This window comes from Bactrocera neohumeralis, unplaced genomic scaffold (assembly GCF_024586455.1).
Source record: "Bactrocera neohumeralis isolate Rockhampton unplaced genomic scaffold, APGP_CSIRO_Bneo_wtdbg2-racon-allhic-juicebox.fasta_v2 cluster09, whole genome shotgun sequence".
NCBI lineage: Eukaryota > Metazoa > Arthropoda > Insecta > Diptera > Tephritidae > Bactrocera > Bactrocera neohumeralis.
In genome coordinates this window covers 23,733,484-23,751,733 of record NW_026089622.1, presented here as the reverse complement: position 1 = coordinate 23,751,733, position 18,250 = coordinate 23,733,484, and the positions used below count along the sequence as shown (strand labels likewise).

The 18,250-nt window shown below is 39.1% G+C and overlaps 1 protein-coding gene and 1 long non-coding RNA gene across 6 annotated transcripts in view; one reads left to right on the top strand and one right to left on the bottom strand.

Moving 5' to 3' along the window:
- The window catches only part of LOC126764341 (uncharacterized), a 473,995-nt gene that overhangs the window by 272,944 nt on the left and 182,801 nt on the right, over window positions 1–18,250 (top strand). The window lies entirely within an intron of this gene.
- LOC126764081 (synaptosomal-associated protein 25) overlaps window positions 1–18,250 on the bottom strand; it is a 532,618-nt gene that overhangs the window by 434,182 nt on the left and 80,186 nt on the right. The window contains exon 1 of one of the 5 annotated variants that reach the window (XM_050481864.1): window positions 9,342–9,986. The exons of the other annotated variants lie outside the window; for them this stretch is intronic. Coding sequence (XP_050337821.1) covers window positions 9,342–9,971 — 630 coding nt within the window. The 5' untranslated portion in view covers window positions 9,972–9,986. Of the gene's footprint in view, window positions 1–9,341; window positions 9,987–18,250 lie in introns of those variants that run through there. 5 annotated transcript variants of the gene reach the window in all.

Sequence of the window (18,250 nt, the reverse complement as noted above, 5' to 3'; positions counted from 1 at the left end):
TCTTTTAAGGCCTGATATAAAAACTCTTAAAGCGTCCGCTCTATATTTTTCGCAAATTGATTCTGATACTCGACCCTCATGGGTCATTATGGTTTTATTCGTGAGGAGAGTTAATATTTTCTCCACCTCGTCGAAATATCGAAGCACAGATAGGTTACCCTGTCGTAAGGTGGATAATTGTTGTTCGATTAAATATATCGGTCGTTTGTCTGCGTACGTAAAGTCTAGTCTCGCGATTATTGCGTCGAAATTTAAAACAGTGTTGAAGGATGCCAAAATGGCATCAGCAGAAGCTTTTATTTTATTTCTAATTATACCAACTGCTTGGTAGTGTCTAGAACTTCCCTCGTAACTTCTGAAAACTTCGTAAGATGTATGGGCAGCTTGTCGCCAGGACACATATGTACTGATTTGCCCGTCAAATTCTGGTAATGATTTTACCAGATCAAGGGGTTCGTCACACCTTACGTTCGGTAATATTTTTACCGGTCGGTATATTTTTGGCGTTTGACCAGTGGTCAGTGTAGTCATTTGCTCCGTTAATCGTTGGAGCTTAACTTCGAAAGTCTGTCTTTGTTGTTCAAGAGCGCTTGAGACGGCTGCTTGAACCACTGCGGTTACCTGATTTGAATCCATTTTACTGGTCACCTGTAGAAATTAAAATTGAATAGACTTGTAACCGTTCCTATAGTCGAATCAATCAATCACACTCTTTTGTTGACATGGCTAGATAATTTCAGTTATTTATTACAATTTTCTTCACAAATTCTGTTTCTAAACAGAGTGTTTTTGAGAAAAAATTACACTGTTTCTTTTTTATTAAACTCTGGAAAATTTGTTTCACAAAATTTTATGATTAGCTCCTTATTTTCTAAAATAAATTCTTTTCCGTCTATTTTGAAAACTTAGTTTTAATTCAAAAGAAATTACGTTTTTATTTTAATGAGCACTCTACTTACAATACTCGAAACATGTTTTTTATTATAAACTGCTTTCTGATGAATCCTCGGATCCTTGGAGTCCTTGTAGGATACGTTTTTAAAGATTGTAGCGATTCTCTGTGAGGCCTTGGGTCCTTTGAAGTCATTAAAGACACTCCACCGCAAAATACCTTGGTGATTTTTACTTTCTGGAGAATTCTTCGTATCTTCTTTACCCGGTTGGGCGCCAATTATTTTTAGGCACTAGTGCGCTTTATTCAGGCTCGATAAGAACTAAACTCTAAAACATTCTTACTCTTAAGTCTAAGCCTAAGCCGTCCTCACTGCCGCTGCCGTCGTCGCTGCTGTCGTCGCTGTCGTTGCTATGTTTTGTCAGATGCAGTGTCAGCGAATCCCACGATACGTCGACTTGCGTGTAGTGTAAGTCGTCGCTTGTTTGCGTTATATTTGTGCAAGTGCACAGTGTGAGATTTAGTCAATCTAGCATCTCGAAATTCAAAAAAAAAATGTTTTCGTAACTCGCTCATATTTTTTTCTACGTGAGAACAGACCCCAATTGTTACGAAAACAAACACAAAAGAGAATAAAAAAATGTTATTGGCGTGATAACGGCTATCAAACACGTGCATTTGCATAGCATGCTACAATTGTTTTGCAAGCTTGCATTAATCACAAAAGTTTGAGTGATCAGGTCGAAGTTGTGAGTGGTTTTTTTGGCCTAAAATTTTTTTGTATTGAAGGTTATTACTTAAACTTTAAATTTTTGTTTTATACAATATTTATTTTTGCACTCAAGTGTTTTGAAAAAATTGTTTTATAACCACCTGAAAGGTAAGACAAATTTTAAAGTTTTCAAATATTTGATAGACTAGAACTTCCAAGTCCCACGGAGTTCCGTGATGGGAATGCCAGCAGAATCTTTGTTAATGTGCCCAAAACAAATTTAAAAAATAAAATCCTGCCCATTTTTTGCCTTTTTTTAGTATGAGTGAAATATCGCGAGAGGAGCTATTTTGGATTTGGTTGAGCAAGGTGAAAAGCGAAAAAACAAAAGCGGTCGAAAAGCACGTTATATCAATTTTTGGACCAGATGTTGACGATACCAAAATTAAAGATTGTATAAAAAAGCTTTGCTTCCAATTTCAATCGCGATGGAGCAAATCTCACCGAGAGAAAGCAAGATTTATGCATGACAATGCTATTTGGCTAAGTTCAAAAATTTCTGCTGTTGATTTTGCTCTTGATCATGCACCATCATCTTCAAAACAAATACCTCAACGCGGAAGGCGAGAAAAAGAGTTTGCTGAAAGTGCTTCGAGTACACAAAAACGGAAATGCAAAGAGTTAATATCAAATGTAGCTTCGGAACAATTAACTATGGCTACCGCTATGCATCTGAGATCCTGTGGAAAAAGAGACTCAGCAAACATTGTTAAAGAGTTGTCGTCTTCATCCCCTTCGAGAGGTACAGCTATAAAAAGAGGAAGGGTAAGCATTACTGAAAAGAAAAGTCTTACACCAGATCAAGCACTGGCCATGATCGTAGACGAAAATTTATCAACTGAGCAATACCGTGGAATACGATTGCATACGATGCCATACAGTCCGAAATTGTATCCATGCTATGACCTCGTTAAGCAATCAAAATTATTGTGCTACCCAAGCCTTGTTACTGTTACTGAAACATATGCCGAAATCAATTTGCAATCCTTAATAGACCACACGGTGAAAAGATTAATAGATGCACAATATGAGGTTTTTAAGTCGTTCCCTGCCATTCAGGATGAATTAAGCATAATAATAAAATGGGGATGCGATGGAGCTGAACAGAACCGTTACAAGCAAAAATTTTCGGATGACAACATGTCAGACGAAAGCATGTTTTCTCTTTCGATGGTGCCTCTTCAACTTAACTCTGGATCTGAAGGAAGGAAACATATTTTTTGGCAAAATCCAGCTGCGTCTTCGACAAGATATTGTAGACCGATCAAATTTATTTTCACGAAAGAGACGCGTGAGGTCATTAAAGCGGAAGTGGAGCATATTCGGCAGCAAATTTCTGTTTTGAAACCAACTAGCTTTGAGCTTCACGGTTATAGTTTCACGGTTAAAGCCAATTTAATTCTATGTATGATTGACGGCAAAGTCTGCACCGCTCTTTCAAATTACACGTCATCCCAGGCGTGCTATTTATGTGGTGCAACTCCAAAAACTATGAACGACATGAATGCCTTATCACAGCGCGAAATCGATGAAAATATGCTTGCTGTTGGTCTTTCACCTCTACAGCTATAGCTACGGTAGCTTGTGCGTATCGTTTGTTGTTGCTTGTCGTTGGATCATAACTCGGGCCGTTGGTCATGGATTGGGGTGGTGTTAATGTTCAGCATTGCCTGAAGCGGATATTAGGCAGACAATGCTGACTTGGTATTTTGGTGGTTTGCGTTTCGAGTTAACTTATACCGTTGATTACACCGAAGCTATAATATCCTTTTTGAATAAAATAATTCCATACAAGAAATTGATTTGCTCGTTCCGTATGAATGAATATAGTGATCCCATCTGAAAAAAATCTTCGGAGATTGTACCGTTTCTTTGGTACCATGGCGATTTTCATGAAGACATCTTGTAAAAAGTTTCCGAATCTGAGACTAAACTGTGGTCTGCGTTAGTTTGGAGGTTTTGACAAATTGAACACTTATAGGTCGATATCTTCAAAACCCGGGGCTAGTTCGCATATATACAGGCAGACGTGCATGGCTAAATTGGCTCAACTGAGTGATACTGTTTATATATAGCATAAATTATATATTTTATAGTGTTTCTGGGTGTTACAAACATCTTAGCAAATTTAATATACCCCGTTCCGTATATCAAAAGAAGTTTTATTAACATTAAAAGTTTCGATTTGGTAGTATTGACAAATATAGTTATACAATAGATACTTATATTGCAGATATAATTGATTTTACTCCAGGAAAATTACGTTCACATCCCATACAACGATTGTGCTCTCAACTAGAGGAGAGGAGGGTTGATTAGTATAAAGGCCCATTTTATGGATTTTCCTTTTTTATGAAGCACTAAAACCAGTTCTGCGAAAGATTTATGGTCCTTTGCGAGTTGGCCACGGCGAATATCGCATTCGATGGAATGATGAGCTGTACAAGATATATGCGAATTAAAAGACAGCGGCTACGCTGGCTAGGTCATGTTGTCCGAATGAATGAAAACACTCCAGCTCTAAAATTGTTCGACGAAGTACCCGCCGGGGGAAGCAGAGGAAGAGGAAGACCTCCACTCCGTTCGAAGGACCAGGTGGAGAGGGACCTGGCTACGCTTGGAATATCCAATTGACGCCACGTAGCGAAAAGAAGAAACGACTGGCGCGCTGTTGTTAACTCGGCTATAATCGCGTAAGCGATGTCTACGCCAATTAAGAAGAAGAAGAAAACCATATTTTGAAGAACCACTTTTATTATGATATGGACAATCTTACAAATTGAAACAAAACCTCGTTATTTATATATTGTTAAAAATTTCAAAACGATTCGCTAGATTGTTTGGCAGTTTCGACGTCATATTCATAAAGAAACGTCTCGTCACTAGTAATAATAGGTTTGACGAATGTACGGCCCTCAGCCACGTTGTCAAGTATCTCTTTTTCTACAAGTCTGGAGCACTGATATTCTTTATACGCAAAATTTTAACCAAAATATATTGAGTCGATCCATGAAAGAAATTAAGATATTCTGTTGTACTATATCTCTGATGTCAGCACAAAGATTTTGAAGCACTGTTAACAGAAATTAATGGACGACACGCATGAGACAAGTTTTCGATGACTTCACAACCTTCAATTAATCTTTTTTCAAATTTTTTTTTTTGCATTTTCTGTTCCCCTATAAGCTTAGAATTAATGTAGAAACCCACTTTACCATTGGAAGGTTTCGAAAAAATCTCAAAAATAAAAATACCGCTCGACGTTCGGAGCGCTCGCACACCTCAAACTTTAAACGCGTTTTTCTCAAAACACACTTTTTTAAACCGGCGGACATGATTCCGGTTGAACGACTCAACCGATTTGCTTATTTTGTTTTTCAAATGTTCCCAGAACGCCTGGCTATCGTCCCTACTAAATTCAAAATTTTTTATAATTTATTGACAATGTTATGACAAAATTTATGTAAAAAAACAAGGGGAAAAATGAAAAACAAAAACGTGAATTACTTTTTTAATTATCAACATTTTTTCATGATTCTAGTAAGGACGATAACCATTCACTTAATTTTTAAGAATAAATTGGATTTTTGTGTTTCAGATGATCCAAACATAAGAAATCGTGTCCGCCAGTGAAAAAACACATCTCATTCACCCAGACATTTCTCCGACAGATGTCATCAAAAAATTCCGAAAAAATTTGTTTATATGTCAATAGATTCTGCGCTTTGACTATCGAGGCCTTTTCTAATGACTGATATGGTGTTACCTTGCTGCGGTGGGAACAGTTTTCTTTTCTTTCTTTGTCTGCCGATGGAAATGATAGTTAGGGCTAAAGTGGAAGACGGAATCGTTTGATTCAAATGTATGTTAATGTTCCAATCTTAAACATGTGACACTAGCTGATGCCGGATCAGCCTCGTACAGGGCAATGAGTATTCATACATACATTCGTTAACTAATGACTTGCCGGGCACCAACTACTAAAATTGTGTGGAGGAAAGTGAGGTGGAAACATCTAAACATATTGAAAGGTATAAAAAGTATAAATGTAAAAAGTGATTATAACGTTTATTAACAAATGTTGTTTATAATTAAGTTACAATTAATTGAAAATGAATGAATGAATTAAAGAATAGAAAAATATTGATCAGCTCCGTTTGCCAACTTCTTCGCTAACTGTCTTCGCCAACTGTGTTTACCAACTGTATTTTGCCAACTGTGTTCGGCAACTGTATTCGCCAACTGTCGCTACTTCTTGAGATGTGAAGTTGGTTGCTGCTTGCCAGCCTCACGCAGGGTGTTGCCAACATTACATTCGGTCATCCTGCTCGTCATCTGTCTCAGATGACAAATCTTCATCAACTTCGAAATGTGTCCAGAGCTTCATATTATCAACACTAGTGGATGTAACCTTCGGTCCCATAAAATCTGCTGCTTTTTCGACAGAGTACCTCCCATTGCGTTTGATTTCAATGACTTTATAAGGTCCATTAAATTTGTTCGATAACTTTTTATTTGAAAACTGAGTTACTTTTATTGCGACCAAATCGTCTTTTTGGTATTCTGTACTGCGTTTTCGTTTTTTGTCAAAATTTCTTTTATACGCTTCTTGAGCTTTCTGAATATTTGCTCTGCATTCTTCTCTCATTGTACGACGATCTTCTTGGAATACCTCCAACAATTCTTCTTGGAGTAGTTTTATAATGTCACTAGACATTATTCGCTTTTCATCTTTACTCCAAACATAATTTCGTAGGGTGTAAATTTTGTTGAGGAGTGAACGTGCGCGTTTATAGCTTTTTGTACCATAGCTGCATACTGGTACCACTTAGCTGGATCATTAGCCGACAACTTAGACAACATAGAAAGAATTACTCTATTGACTCTTTCGATTTGCCCATTGCCTCTAGGAACACCTGTTGTTATTTTTATATGCTCAATTTTATTTTCGTTACAAAATTCTTTAAATAAATTCGACAAAAATGCTGCGCCTTTATCGCTGATAATACGTTGCGGGTTTCCAAAAATGGTGACCTATGTACTCAAATGCTTTATTACCTCTTGAGTGTCTGTTGTTTTGGTTGGAAATAGCCAAACGAATTTAGAAAAACCATCAACTATTGCGAAAATATACTTATAGTTCTTCGACGTAGAATCCAAGATACCCAAATGATCGACATGGATAGTTGCCAGTGGGTAGTCACCCTTATCTATGCAATGTAAAAATTCTTCCTGCCTTCCTGCTTTGCGATTGTGTACTATGCACTCAACGCAGTTTGATATGTGCTGCTTCACCTTCTTTTCTAAATGTGCTATGAAAAAATCTTGTTGGATCGCGTGCATCGTCTTCTGCGAGTTCATATGACCAAAATTGTGTACGTTTCGTATAATTTCTTTCTCCATATTTCTCGGTACTACCAATAGCTCTTGACCCTTCCATTGTTTATATAACACTCCGTTTTTCATTGCGTAATCTGCGTATGGTTTATCGTCGAGAATTGCAGTTATCGCTTTTAGATGCTCATCATTTTGTTGCGCCTTCTGAATTTGTACTTGTATCTGCGATGTAACAACCATAACCGGATAACGACTTAAGCTGTCAACGTGCTTCATTCTCTCTCCTGATCGATGTTCAATATTAAAGTGGAAATCTTGTAGATACATAAGCCACTGAACCACTTCTCGGGGTACATCTTTTTTCGTGGCAGTCTGCTTAAATGCCGAACAATCGGTTACTAAGTCAAATTGAATTCCCATTAAATAGTGACGCAACCTCTTCGTTGCCAAGTACGCAGCTTTCACTTCGAGAAAGTAACTATGTAACCTTTCTTCTTGAGGTGAGGTCTTTCGACTCCAATAAAATACGGGATGCCACTTTCCTTCGTGCTCTTGTACTAATGTCGCACCAAACCCATACTTCGACGCATCTACATGAAGTTGAGTTTTAGCATTCTGCTTAAAAATTTTCAAAACAAGCTCTTGCGTAAGAGCTGACTTCAAATCAAGTATTGCTTTTTGCTGCGATGGACCAATCTGAAATTCTGCTTCTTTCTTCAGTAACTGTGTTAATGGCCTAGCTATGATGGCATAATTTTGAACAAACTTCCTAAAATATCCCGTCAAACCTAAGAAAGCTTGAACGCCTCTGATATTTTTAGGCACAATAAAATTTTTAACAGCTTTAATTTTATCTCTTCCAGGCCATACACTACCATTATGAATTTCATGACCCAAAAAACTAATTTTATCTTTTAGAAACATGCATTTGGACCATTTTATTTCTAAACCGAAACTTTGCGCCTTCTGCAGAACCATTTTTACATTCTTCAAACATTCGTCCGCTGTCTGTCCGAAAACAACAATATCGTCTACATATAACTCCATGATACCGTCGTTTATCATCTGCCGAAAAATATAGTTTACGTACCGCATGAACACTGCTGGCGAGTTACAAAATCCAAACGGTGCCTTAGCAAATTCAAATAAACCTTCTCTAGTTACAAATGCCGTATATTTCTGACTACTTTCTTCAATCGGCACGTGAAAGAACCCGTTTTTGAGGTCCATAACCGTAAAGAATTTCGCTGATTGCATCTTCTCTAACACTTCATCGATGATTGGAACAGGGAAACGATCTTTTAACACAGCAGCATTTAGTTTACGATAGTCTATGCAAACACGATAACTTCCATCTTTTTCCCTTGCAAGAACAACTTTACTGGCTATGTTTGCGTTGGATTCATGAACTATACCAAGTTTTAACCACTCGTCCACTTGACTCTTGACAACGTCACGCTTTGCTGCAGATAATCGGGTCGGACTTTCATTGAAATTAATAAAATCGTCTTTTGGTATTATTTTCAGCTGAATAGGATGTTCAATCGAACTAACTACAGGATTGTATTCATTAATTAATTTATTAACTTCATTTCTATATTGAGGCGGAACATCAATTTCTGGCACCTTTTCTATAATATTGTATACGCATTTTAATTCGACCTCTTCTTGTACATTTGTCTTATCGGAGAAAAAATATCCCTTAGCATTAAACTCTAATTGGAAACGCTGAATGAAATCATATCCGACAATAACTTCGTTGTTTATTTTATGATCAGCTACGACAAGAAATGAATGCTCAGTTTTTATATTATCAACTTCAACTTTTAACGATAACGCACCTTTCGCCGCAATCGCAACATTTCCCAAACCATACAATTTCGCAAAACTTTTTTGTAGGCTGTGATTGCCAAAATTTTTTTCATAAACACATTGCTGCATAAGTGACACATCTGCACCTGTGTCTATCAAACATGATATGTACTTGTTGCTAATTCGCATTTGCTTACTTCGTTTATCACTTGTTAGCATGTTCACCGTTCTCTTCTGATATTCACAATTTTTTGCGATATGACCATTGCCGTTGCATTTAAAGCATTTTGTTTCTGCCTTACATTCTGCACGTATGTGTGTAGATGACCCACAATTGAAACAATGTCTACTTACTGCGCGATTTTCGCCCTCATCGTCTTTAACATTTTGCGCAAGCTTCGTGTAGTTTCGCTTTTGTACTGCGCTGCTGCTGCTCTTGTAACTCATTTGCTGTATAATCCCGAAACGCTCTTTTAGTTCTTTAAATGTCTTAGAACTATACAATGGATATTTCAGATCTTCACGCACCTTAATTCCGTCCACAATGTATCGAATAACTACTTCGTCTTCTATCGACCCCAGTGCTGCCAGCTTCCTCATTTGCAGAATATATTCGTAAAAGTTCTCGTCGTTTTTCTTTTGCCTTCGCATTAACTTCTGATGTATGTCAGCACTGTTGAACTTTATGTCGAATTCCTCTTTGAGCGCTTCGCACAAAGAATCGAAGTTCGAAACACTCACTGTTTCTAGGAACAGTTTTGCCGTTCCTCTCATTTTATTCCTCGCATTTACATATTTCTGCTTTTCGGTAAGCTCATATGCGTCAGCATTCTCGTTGAAGTTTTCCAACCACTTTCCAATAGGAATTGTCACGCCATCGTATTCTGGAACAATTTTTTCGAATTGGTCGACTGACACGTTTTTGCCTGAGTTCAGCATTTTTAATAGCTCTACCAGATCGCTTGAATTTATTCCACTATCACACACGTTCGAGTTCTGATTTTCGACTTTTTCCTCTGTTTTCTCCATTTCGATCAACTTTAATGAAAATGTGTTCTCTGTATCAACTTTTACCAACTCTGGATCAACTTTTTCAGCTTCAAATAGATTTTTTCCTGCTACTTCCTTCTTCTTTTTGCTCGATCTGCATACAGGCATCGTTCTTACAACTTATCCGTTCATAGGTTGAGCTTGAACGACTGAACGTTTGAGCGGTTTTTAGGTTGAGCCCCCATGTAAAAAGTGATTATAACGTTTATTAACAAATGTTGTTTATAATTAAGTTACAATTAATTGAAAATGAATGAATGAATTAAAGAATAGAAAAATATTGATCAGCTGCGTTTGCCAACTTCTTCGCTAACTGTCTTCACCAACTGTGTTTACCAACTGCATTTTGCCAACTGTATTCGGCAACTGTATTCGCCAACTGTCGCTACTTCTTGAGATGTGAAGTTGGTTGCTGCTTGCCAGCCTCACGCAGGGTGTTGCCAACATTACATAAATTCTTCCGGCAATTCGAAAATTACTATATTAGATATATCGGAGCCAAGGAATCGTACAAATGTAAATATTTCCTCCCGATTTCATTCGAATAACTGAAAAGCCGATTTATTTCATATAAGTTCAATTAGAACAACATAAATAACTATAATAAGAATGTTATATCAGCTGTATTTCATTGGCTGAGTTCATCCTTATCAACTATCGAATGTCATATATTCACTTAATTTTGCTGAGATATCTCACATATTCACCGATATACTTATTGCTAAAATGTCCAGGCAACCAGAAGTTTGAAACTCGTTGTACTATATCCATATACATATTTTATATAATACATATGTATATAGATAAGTCACCCTGTGCACCCTAACAATAGTGAACACCGGAACACAAAATACGTACCAAAAAGGGAATAAAGGATCTATTATTGACATTATGTTTGCAAATGTTTCGCTTAGTAGGCACATTAAGTGGGCGGTGTCAAACATGTACACAAACAGCGATCATATGGCAATTATGGCACAAATCTCGTACTCCCGAGAGCCCGAACTTCTTAGCAGAAACATTTTCCGAAAGCGAAGCTGGAAGCAACAGGAGTTCGACCCAGACTTGTTTGAGCTAGTCTGGAGTGCATCAAAAGTATCAGGTGACGACGCCGCCCACTTGGTATCGACAGTGCGAAATGAACTGGTCGCAGCATGTGATGCAACAATGCGTAGAATATCACATCGCAATAAGCGGCGTGTGTATTGGTGGAATGAGGAAATTTCCACGCTGAGAAAGCTTTGTCACTCAATTGCAATTACCCGGAGCAAAAATCATGTTTTGAGAAGCTCTGTGAGGAAGCAAACATTGACCCATGGGGAACTGCTTACAAAATCTGTATGTCGAGATTTAAAAATAAGCAGCAGCAACATAAAGATGCCTCTTTTATGGGAAAAGTCGTCGAAACATTGTTTCCGAGACACGACCAGATTTCCTATGCTAAGCGACGAAACGAAGCTGCAGTTTCACCCCCGTTAGTCACGGAAGATGAGCTATTGGCCATAGCTAAGAAAATCAAAAACACCAAAACCGCCTGGGTTGGATGGGATACCCAACAGGGCCCTGAAGGAAGCTATAAGCTCAAAGCCTCAACTATTCGCTAAAATGTACAATGCGTGCATAAAGGAAGAGATGTTCCCCGAGGCGTGGAAAGTACAGCGATTGGTTCTGCTCCCAAAACCAAAGAAACCACCTGAAGAACCCTCATCGTACCGACCACTGTGTATGCTCGACACAATGGGTAAAGTGTACGAAAATATAATAAGAAACCGCTTGGAGTTAGCAATCCAGAAAGCCGGCGGACTATCAGAGAGACAATACGGCTTTATAAAAAAGAGATCCACGATTGACGCACTACGAGAAGTCGTTAATACTGCGAAATGTGCAGTAAGTGGCAAAAGATGGAAAGGTGGCACAAAAAAGTACTGCGCGCTGATTACCCTGGATGTCAAGAATGCGTTCAACTCGTCAAAATGGGCACACATAATCAAAGCCCCTGAATACCTCATAAACATTATATTAAGCTATTTTAAAAACAGAAGGCTGCTTTTTGATACAGACGAAGGTACCAAGAGTTACTCTATCTCGAGTGGAGTACCTCAAGGGCTAAAAAGACAGCAACCAACAGAAGTGAAACTAATAGCGTATGCGGACGATCTCATGGTGGTAGCAGTGGCCAAACAATTAGCCGACCTAAGAAACAAATGCAATGAGTGCTTAAATGGTCTACGGCATTGGTTCTCTTCTATGAGTCTGGAACTGGCGGAGCAAAAAACTGAAGTTTTGCTCATAAGCACCAGGAAGGTAGAAGAATAAATAGAGGTCACCATAGGGGAGTGCGAGATAACCTCGCAGCCGCAGCTGAAGTATCTGGGAGTAATATTAGATTCTAAATTAAAATTTAAAGAACACCTGGAGTATTCCTCCAGTAAAGCAAACAAAATTTACAATGCTCTATCGAGAATGATGACCAATACAGGCTGTGTGCGTTCCAGCCGGCGATTCTTACTAGCGAAAGCAATGAGTTCCGTAATACTGTACGCAGCACCAGTATGGATACAGGCAATGGATATAAAAGCGTATGCTAAACAAATAATTGCCGTGCATAGGCTTTCTGCAATTCGAGTAATAAGTGCTTTCCGGACAACATCAACCGACGCTGCTGAAGTATTAGCCAGAATGCCGCCCATTGACATCCAGGGAGATGAACTCGAGCGTTTATATCATCTATCAGCGCCTAAAACAGTATCGGCAAAGACAGAGGAGAGGAACAAAAGCATTAAAATGTGGCAGGAGCGGTGGAATTCCTCATCTAAAGGGCGTTGGACCCACCGACTGATACCGGACATCCACTCCTGGATAGACAGACGACATGGAGACCTAGACTTTTATCTGACTCAAATACTTAGTGGACATGGGTGCTTTAGAAGCTACCTTTTCAGATTCCACAATGACATTTGTCCGAACTGTCCGACATGTACAGAGCATATAGAAGACTCTGAGCATATACTATTTTATTGCCCTCGATTTTCAAATACAAGGGAAAAACTAAAAACCACACTCGGTGGTGGTTTTACGGTCGATAATTTAACGACACTCATGTGTCAGTCGACTGGTAATTGGAAAGCTGTCAGCGAAGCGTCAGCATCCATAATGACAAAACTGAGACTTTTTGAACAAATTAGGCGTCTGTCAGTCCGCACAATAGAGGAGACTTAAATGTCCTGTCCCTCTCACGAAGTAATACGGTGGTTCCGTGGGAGAGCCATGAGTTGGGAGTAGGTTAGGTTTAGCGGATTAAAGTTCCGCACTCCGGCTTTCGATGCTTCCCCCTACTATAAAAAAAAAAGTCACCCTGTGCGCAGAGCATCTTCACAAAGGTTTAAAATTGAAATCTTACAAGGGCTTAAAAAAAAAAATAAAATAATTAGTTATTCGTTCTGGCAACCCTTATTTTAATATTTCCTTTTTGTAAGGCTAATAAACGTTACTTCTGCCTTACCCCCAGGCAGCTATTATCGGTTTCAAATTCCATCACCAAATATCTGCCATTGAAAGACAGCTAGGTGTGTAGTATTAGCTCCGAAACTCAGCCATCGGGACAAATTTCCAATCTACGACCTGAAATCGTACCTTGACCTTTGTCAAAGGAAGTTAGTTGACTTGTGGATAACGACCGCCCCAGGGGCCGACAGCGCTCCAGATCTATGTACGTCGCGCAACAAATCTGTTAACTGAAATCCGCACAGCCACGCAACAAAGTGCCAACAGTGGAGTACCTTCACACAGACAGTTGCAGCTGACAGCTCACAAAAAACCAGCTCAGCTTGATTAGTATCAGAGGTTGGCAAACACCCTGGTACGAAAAAAAAGCTTTAGACTTTCTGTTTACGTTACAACAGCTAACGTGCATTTTTTAATTGATTCGTTTCTGTCGTTCCAAAGACAACGAAGCTAGCTCGAGCATGCCCTACCTCAATGCAACTGTTTGCCGCAAATGGCTCACCTGTGCTTAGGTACGGTGAAGTTATCCTGTAGTTAAACCTGAATTCACGCCGCTAATTCCTATGGAAATTTATTATAGCAGACGTCTCACAGGCCATATTAAGCGCCGACTTCCTCGAACAGCACGGTCTAGTTTTAGACATGCACGCCCCGCCTTGTCGATCTCACCACCCTGTTCCATACATCGTACCCAATAACACGACTAACATCGCCAAGCATTCCTACAATCGACACTTCGCGGTGATTCTTCTACATCCTCAAAGAGTTTGCTGAAATTACCTGTCCGACACCACTTAGAATTCGAACAAACACATATGTGCTTCATTGTATCATAGCAAGCAGCGCATGGTCAGAATTTGAGCTGTTAATTAAACTAGGCATTTGTCGTCCTTAGTGTGCCGTGCGGCGACTATAGAGCACTGAGCGCCGTGAAAGTACCGGACCGTTACCCCCTACTGTTCCTGCAGAAATTTTCTGCAATCTTAACAGGTACAATTGTTTTTTCAAAGATTGATCTTTTAAAACCCTTCATCAGGTGCCAATACATGCCGATGATATTTGCAAAACTTCCATCACGACGCCGTTTGGACTTTATGACTTCACTCATATGACTTTTGGGTTAAGAAACGCCCCTCAAACTTTCCAGCGACTAATGAACGAGGTATTTCGAGGTTTAAACTACGATGCCCAACGCAGTACTATCGCTTTGAGTAGACGCGTCCCACTTTGCAGCCGGTTCTGTTCAGATTCAAATCGTGGACGGTTTTTTTCAGCCACTGATTTTTTTTTTAACGCAAATTTTCACCTGCTGAAGCTCGCTACAACACTTATGGCCCTCTAGGGGGGTGGTACTGTGACGGAGCCACCCTATGACAAAGCCTTTAAATTGAAACTCTGACAAGGGTTCTAAAATAACTAATTATTTGTCCTAGTAACCCTTTACTTTCCTTTTTGTAAAGCTATTAAACGTTATTTTCTGGTGCTAACCAAAAATATATAATTTTAATTTGTATCAATATAAATATAAATATAAATATATACTATATGGCGGCTAGAAGAAGTAATGAACCCATTTTATTAATAATTATCAATTAAGTGTGCAACGCCCCATTTTGATGTTTCAAGTTTCTAAAATAAGAATGTCTATAAAATTTTATGCGCACCATTTTGTTGAAATTGGTCAAGCAGTTAGTGAAATATGAGATTTTACCTACAGTTAGTGTCATTGAAAATCGTACAGCAAGTAAAATTTTAAGTTTTCTTAACTATCTCTAATTTTTTTCGCAAAATCAAAAATTTCATCCTTGTTATCATTTGTAATAGAGTTAAGAGCAAAATGCAATGGGAATTATTTCTTAAGCTTTTCCCGTTTTTATGTCAAAGGAGCACCATTGCCCAAAGTTTGTTTGGGGGTGTCACTGAAAATCGTAAGGCTGACTGATGATTTTAAAAATTCGGTTATTCTTCGAATTCAAATCAAGAAATTAGAACGTACTGATTTTAATCGGTTTATATTTTCTATTAAAGTGTCTTGTAGACTAATGAGTCTAAGTTTAACATTTTTATGTCCGATGGAAAAGTAAATGTGTGGAGAAAACCCAGCACTGCAATGGATCCTAAAAATTTGCGACCGACAGTCAAGCATGACGGAGGTTCAGTCATGGTATGGGGATGCATGTCCTCCTTTGGTGTGGGAAATTTTGTGTTCATCGACAGTTGTATGGATCAGTGGAAATATCTGAATATACTTAAGGAAAACCTTAAGCAGAGCGTAGAAAAATGGGTATTGCTGAAAACTCCAGCTCAGTCTCCAGATTTCAACATCATTGAACACGTATGGAATCATTTGGATCAAAAAATTAGGGCTCTGCCAATTTCGAACATTTCTGCCTTAAAAAACGCGCTCCAAAGTGAATGGAGTAAAATATCCCCAGATTATTGTAAGAAGTTGTTTGAGTCAATGCCCAAACGTCTAAAAGCTGCTTAAACTAATACGAGTAAAGGTTTTCCAACTAAATATTAAAATAAGTTTACAGCAATGAAATTAATTTTTTGTATCATTTTTTACATTTAAAATGAAAAAAGATGCACTGTACGATTTTTACTGACTGAATATTACTTAGCCAAGAGTATTAAAATGAGCTGTTATTAGTTATTTCTGTTAAATATTTTTAAGTTTTGTGAATAAATGAATTTAAGTTTTAATATAAAACGCCTAATAGTATATTTAATTGGAATTATCTGAAGTAGTTAGGAACTGGACACTAAAATACTTAAAAAAGGTGGCTGTGCGATTTTCAATAACACTCACTGTAAAAGTGAGCCGTACAAACCTACTCTTAAACTTTTACACCGACTCACTATCAATGATTCTCTTTTTGTAGCTGAATGATGAGCCAATATAACAGAAAGTCACATAGGTATTTCCAATAGGGATGGTATGATTTCTAAGTGTTATTTCGGCTATTTTTAATATGTTATGATCTGCAATTTTTATACTCTTGCAACATGTTGCTACAGGGTATAATAGTTTTGTTCACCTAACGGATGTATGTATCACCTAAAACTAATCGAGATAGATTAGCCTTTCGCCTTTTTGTCTTTTCAACAGTTATATACGTGTAAACATAGAGAAACGTTCTGTGAGATTAATGGTGGTTTGGGGGATGGTACTCTATCTCTTCGAACTGCGGATGAATTGTTTCGACGATTCAGAGTGGGTGAAAACGACACCATGGATAAGCCAGCCGGCAGAAGACCTGTGACGACGAATACCGATCAAATCATGGAAAACATCGCGTTAGACCTGTATGTGACATTTCATGACATCGCCCAGAAGAGGGGAGTTAGTTACCAAACCATCAGCAGAAGGCTGGAAACGCAAAAAAGCTTGATGTTTGGGTGCCGCATGATTTGACGCAAAAAAACCTTCTGAAAACGGAACGAATTCGACCCATTTTTGGAGCGGGTGGTGATTGGAGACGAAAAATGGATCACATACGACAATATAAGGCGAAGGCCGGTGAATCGTCCCAAACAGTCGTCAAGACGGAATTGACGGCCTAACACTTAATTCTACCATCTACTGCGAACAACTGGACCGCTTGAAACAGGCGATCGACCAAAAGCGTCCCGAATTGGCCAACAGGAAGGGTGTAGTGTTCCAGCAGGACAACGCCAGACCACACACTTCGTTGATGACTCCTCAGAAGCTACGGGAGCTGAGATGGGAGGTTTTATCGCATCCACCATATAGACCAGATATAGCGCCAAGTGACTACCACCTGTTCTTGTCCATGGCGAACACCATTGTTAGTGTAAAGCTGAACTCAGAAGAGGCTTGTGAAAAGTGGCTGTCCGAGTTCTTCGCAAATAAGGAGGTGGACTTCTACGAGGAGGATGATATGAAGTTGCTGCCTAGATGGAAACAGATTATCGAACGATGGATAAAGAGCAAAGAAGGAGAAGGGAGATATTTGACAACCTAATATATATTTCTACTCGAATTGCACTCTTGCTCTCTGAGAGCGCTCGTCGACAAGGGAAGGGAAGGGGTATAAGAGAACTGTGGGACGGTATTTCAAGCTCCTTACGTACAGCTGCAACCGAAACCATTGGTTTTCGAAAAATGCAAAAGAACAACTGGTACGACGAGGAGTGCCAAGTCGAAGCCTACCTCGCAACGTTACAATCGTCCACAACACCTGCGGGATGGAATAGATATCGAGAACTGAAGAGGGAAGCGAGACGCATTCGCAGACAGAAACAGAAAGAGGCCGAAATGCGTGAGTATGAAGAGCTTGATAAACTGGCCGACAGGGGTAATGCTTGAAAATTCTACAAAAAGTTGCGGCGGCCAAATGAAGGTTTCAAGACAGGAGCATACTCTTGTAGAACCCCTAAAGGTGATCTAGTGACCAATGCCCAGAGCATACTTAAATTATGAAAGGAACACTTCTCCAGCCTGCTGAATGGCAGTGAACGCACAACGTCAGGAGAAGGCGAACCCGATTCCCCAATCGATGACGATGGAGCAGACGTTCCATTGCCCAACCATGAAGAAGTTCGAATAGCAATTACCCGTCTGAAGAACAACAAAGCAGCGGGAATCGATGGATTACCGGCAGAGCTATTCAAACAAGGCGGCGAAGCTTCTTTGCAAAATATGGTCGGACGAAAGCATGCCCAACGATTGGAATTTATGTGTGCTCTGCCCAATCCACAAAACGGGAGACCCCACAATCTGCGTCAACTACCGTGGGATAAGCCTCCTTAACATCGCGTATAAGGTTCTATCGAGCGTATTGTGTTAAAGATGAAAGCCCACCGTCAACCATCTGATTGGACCTTATCAATGTGGCTTTAGACCTGGAAAATCAACA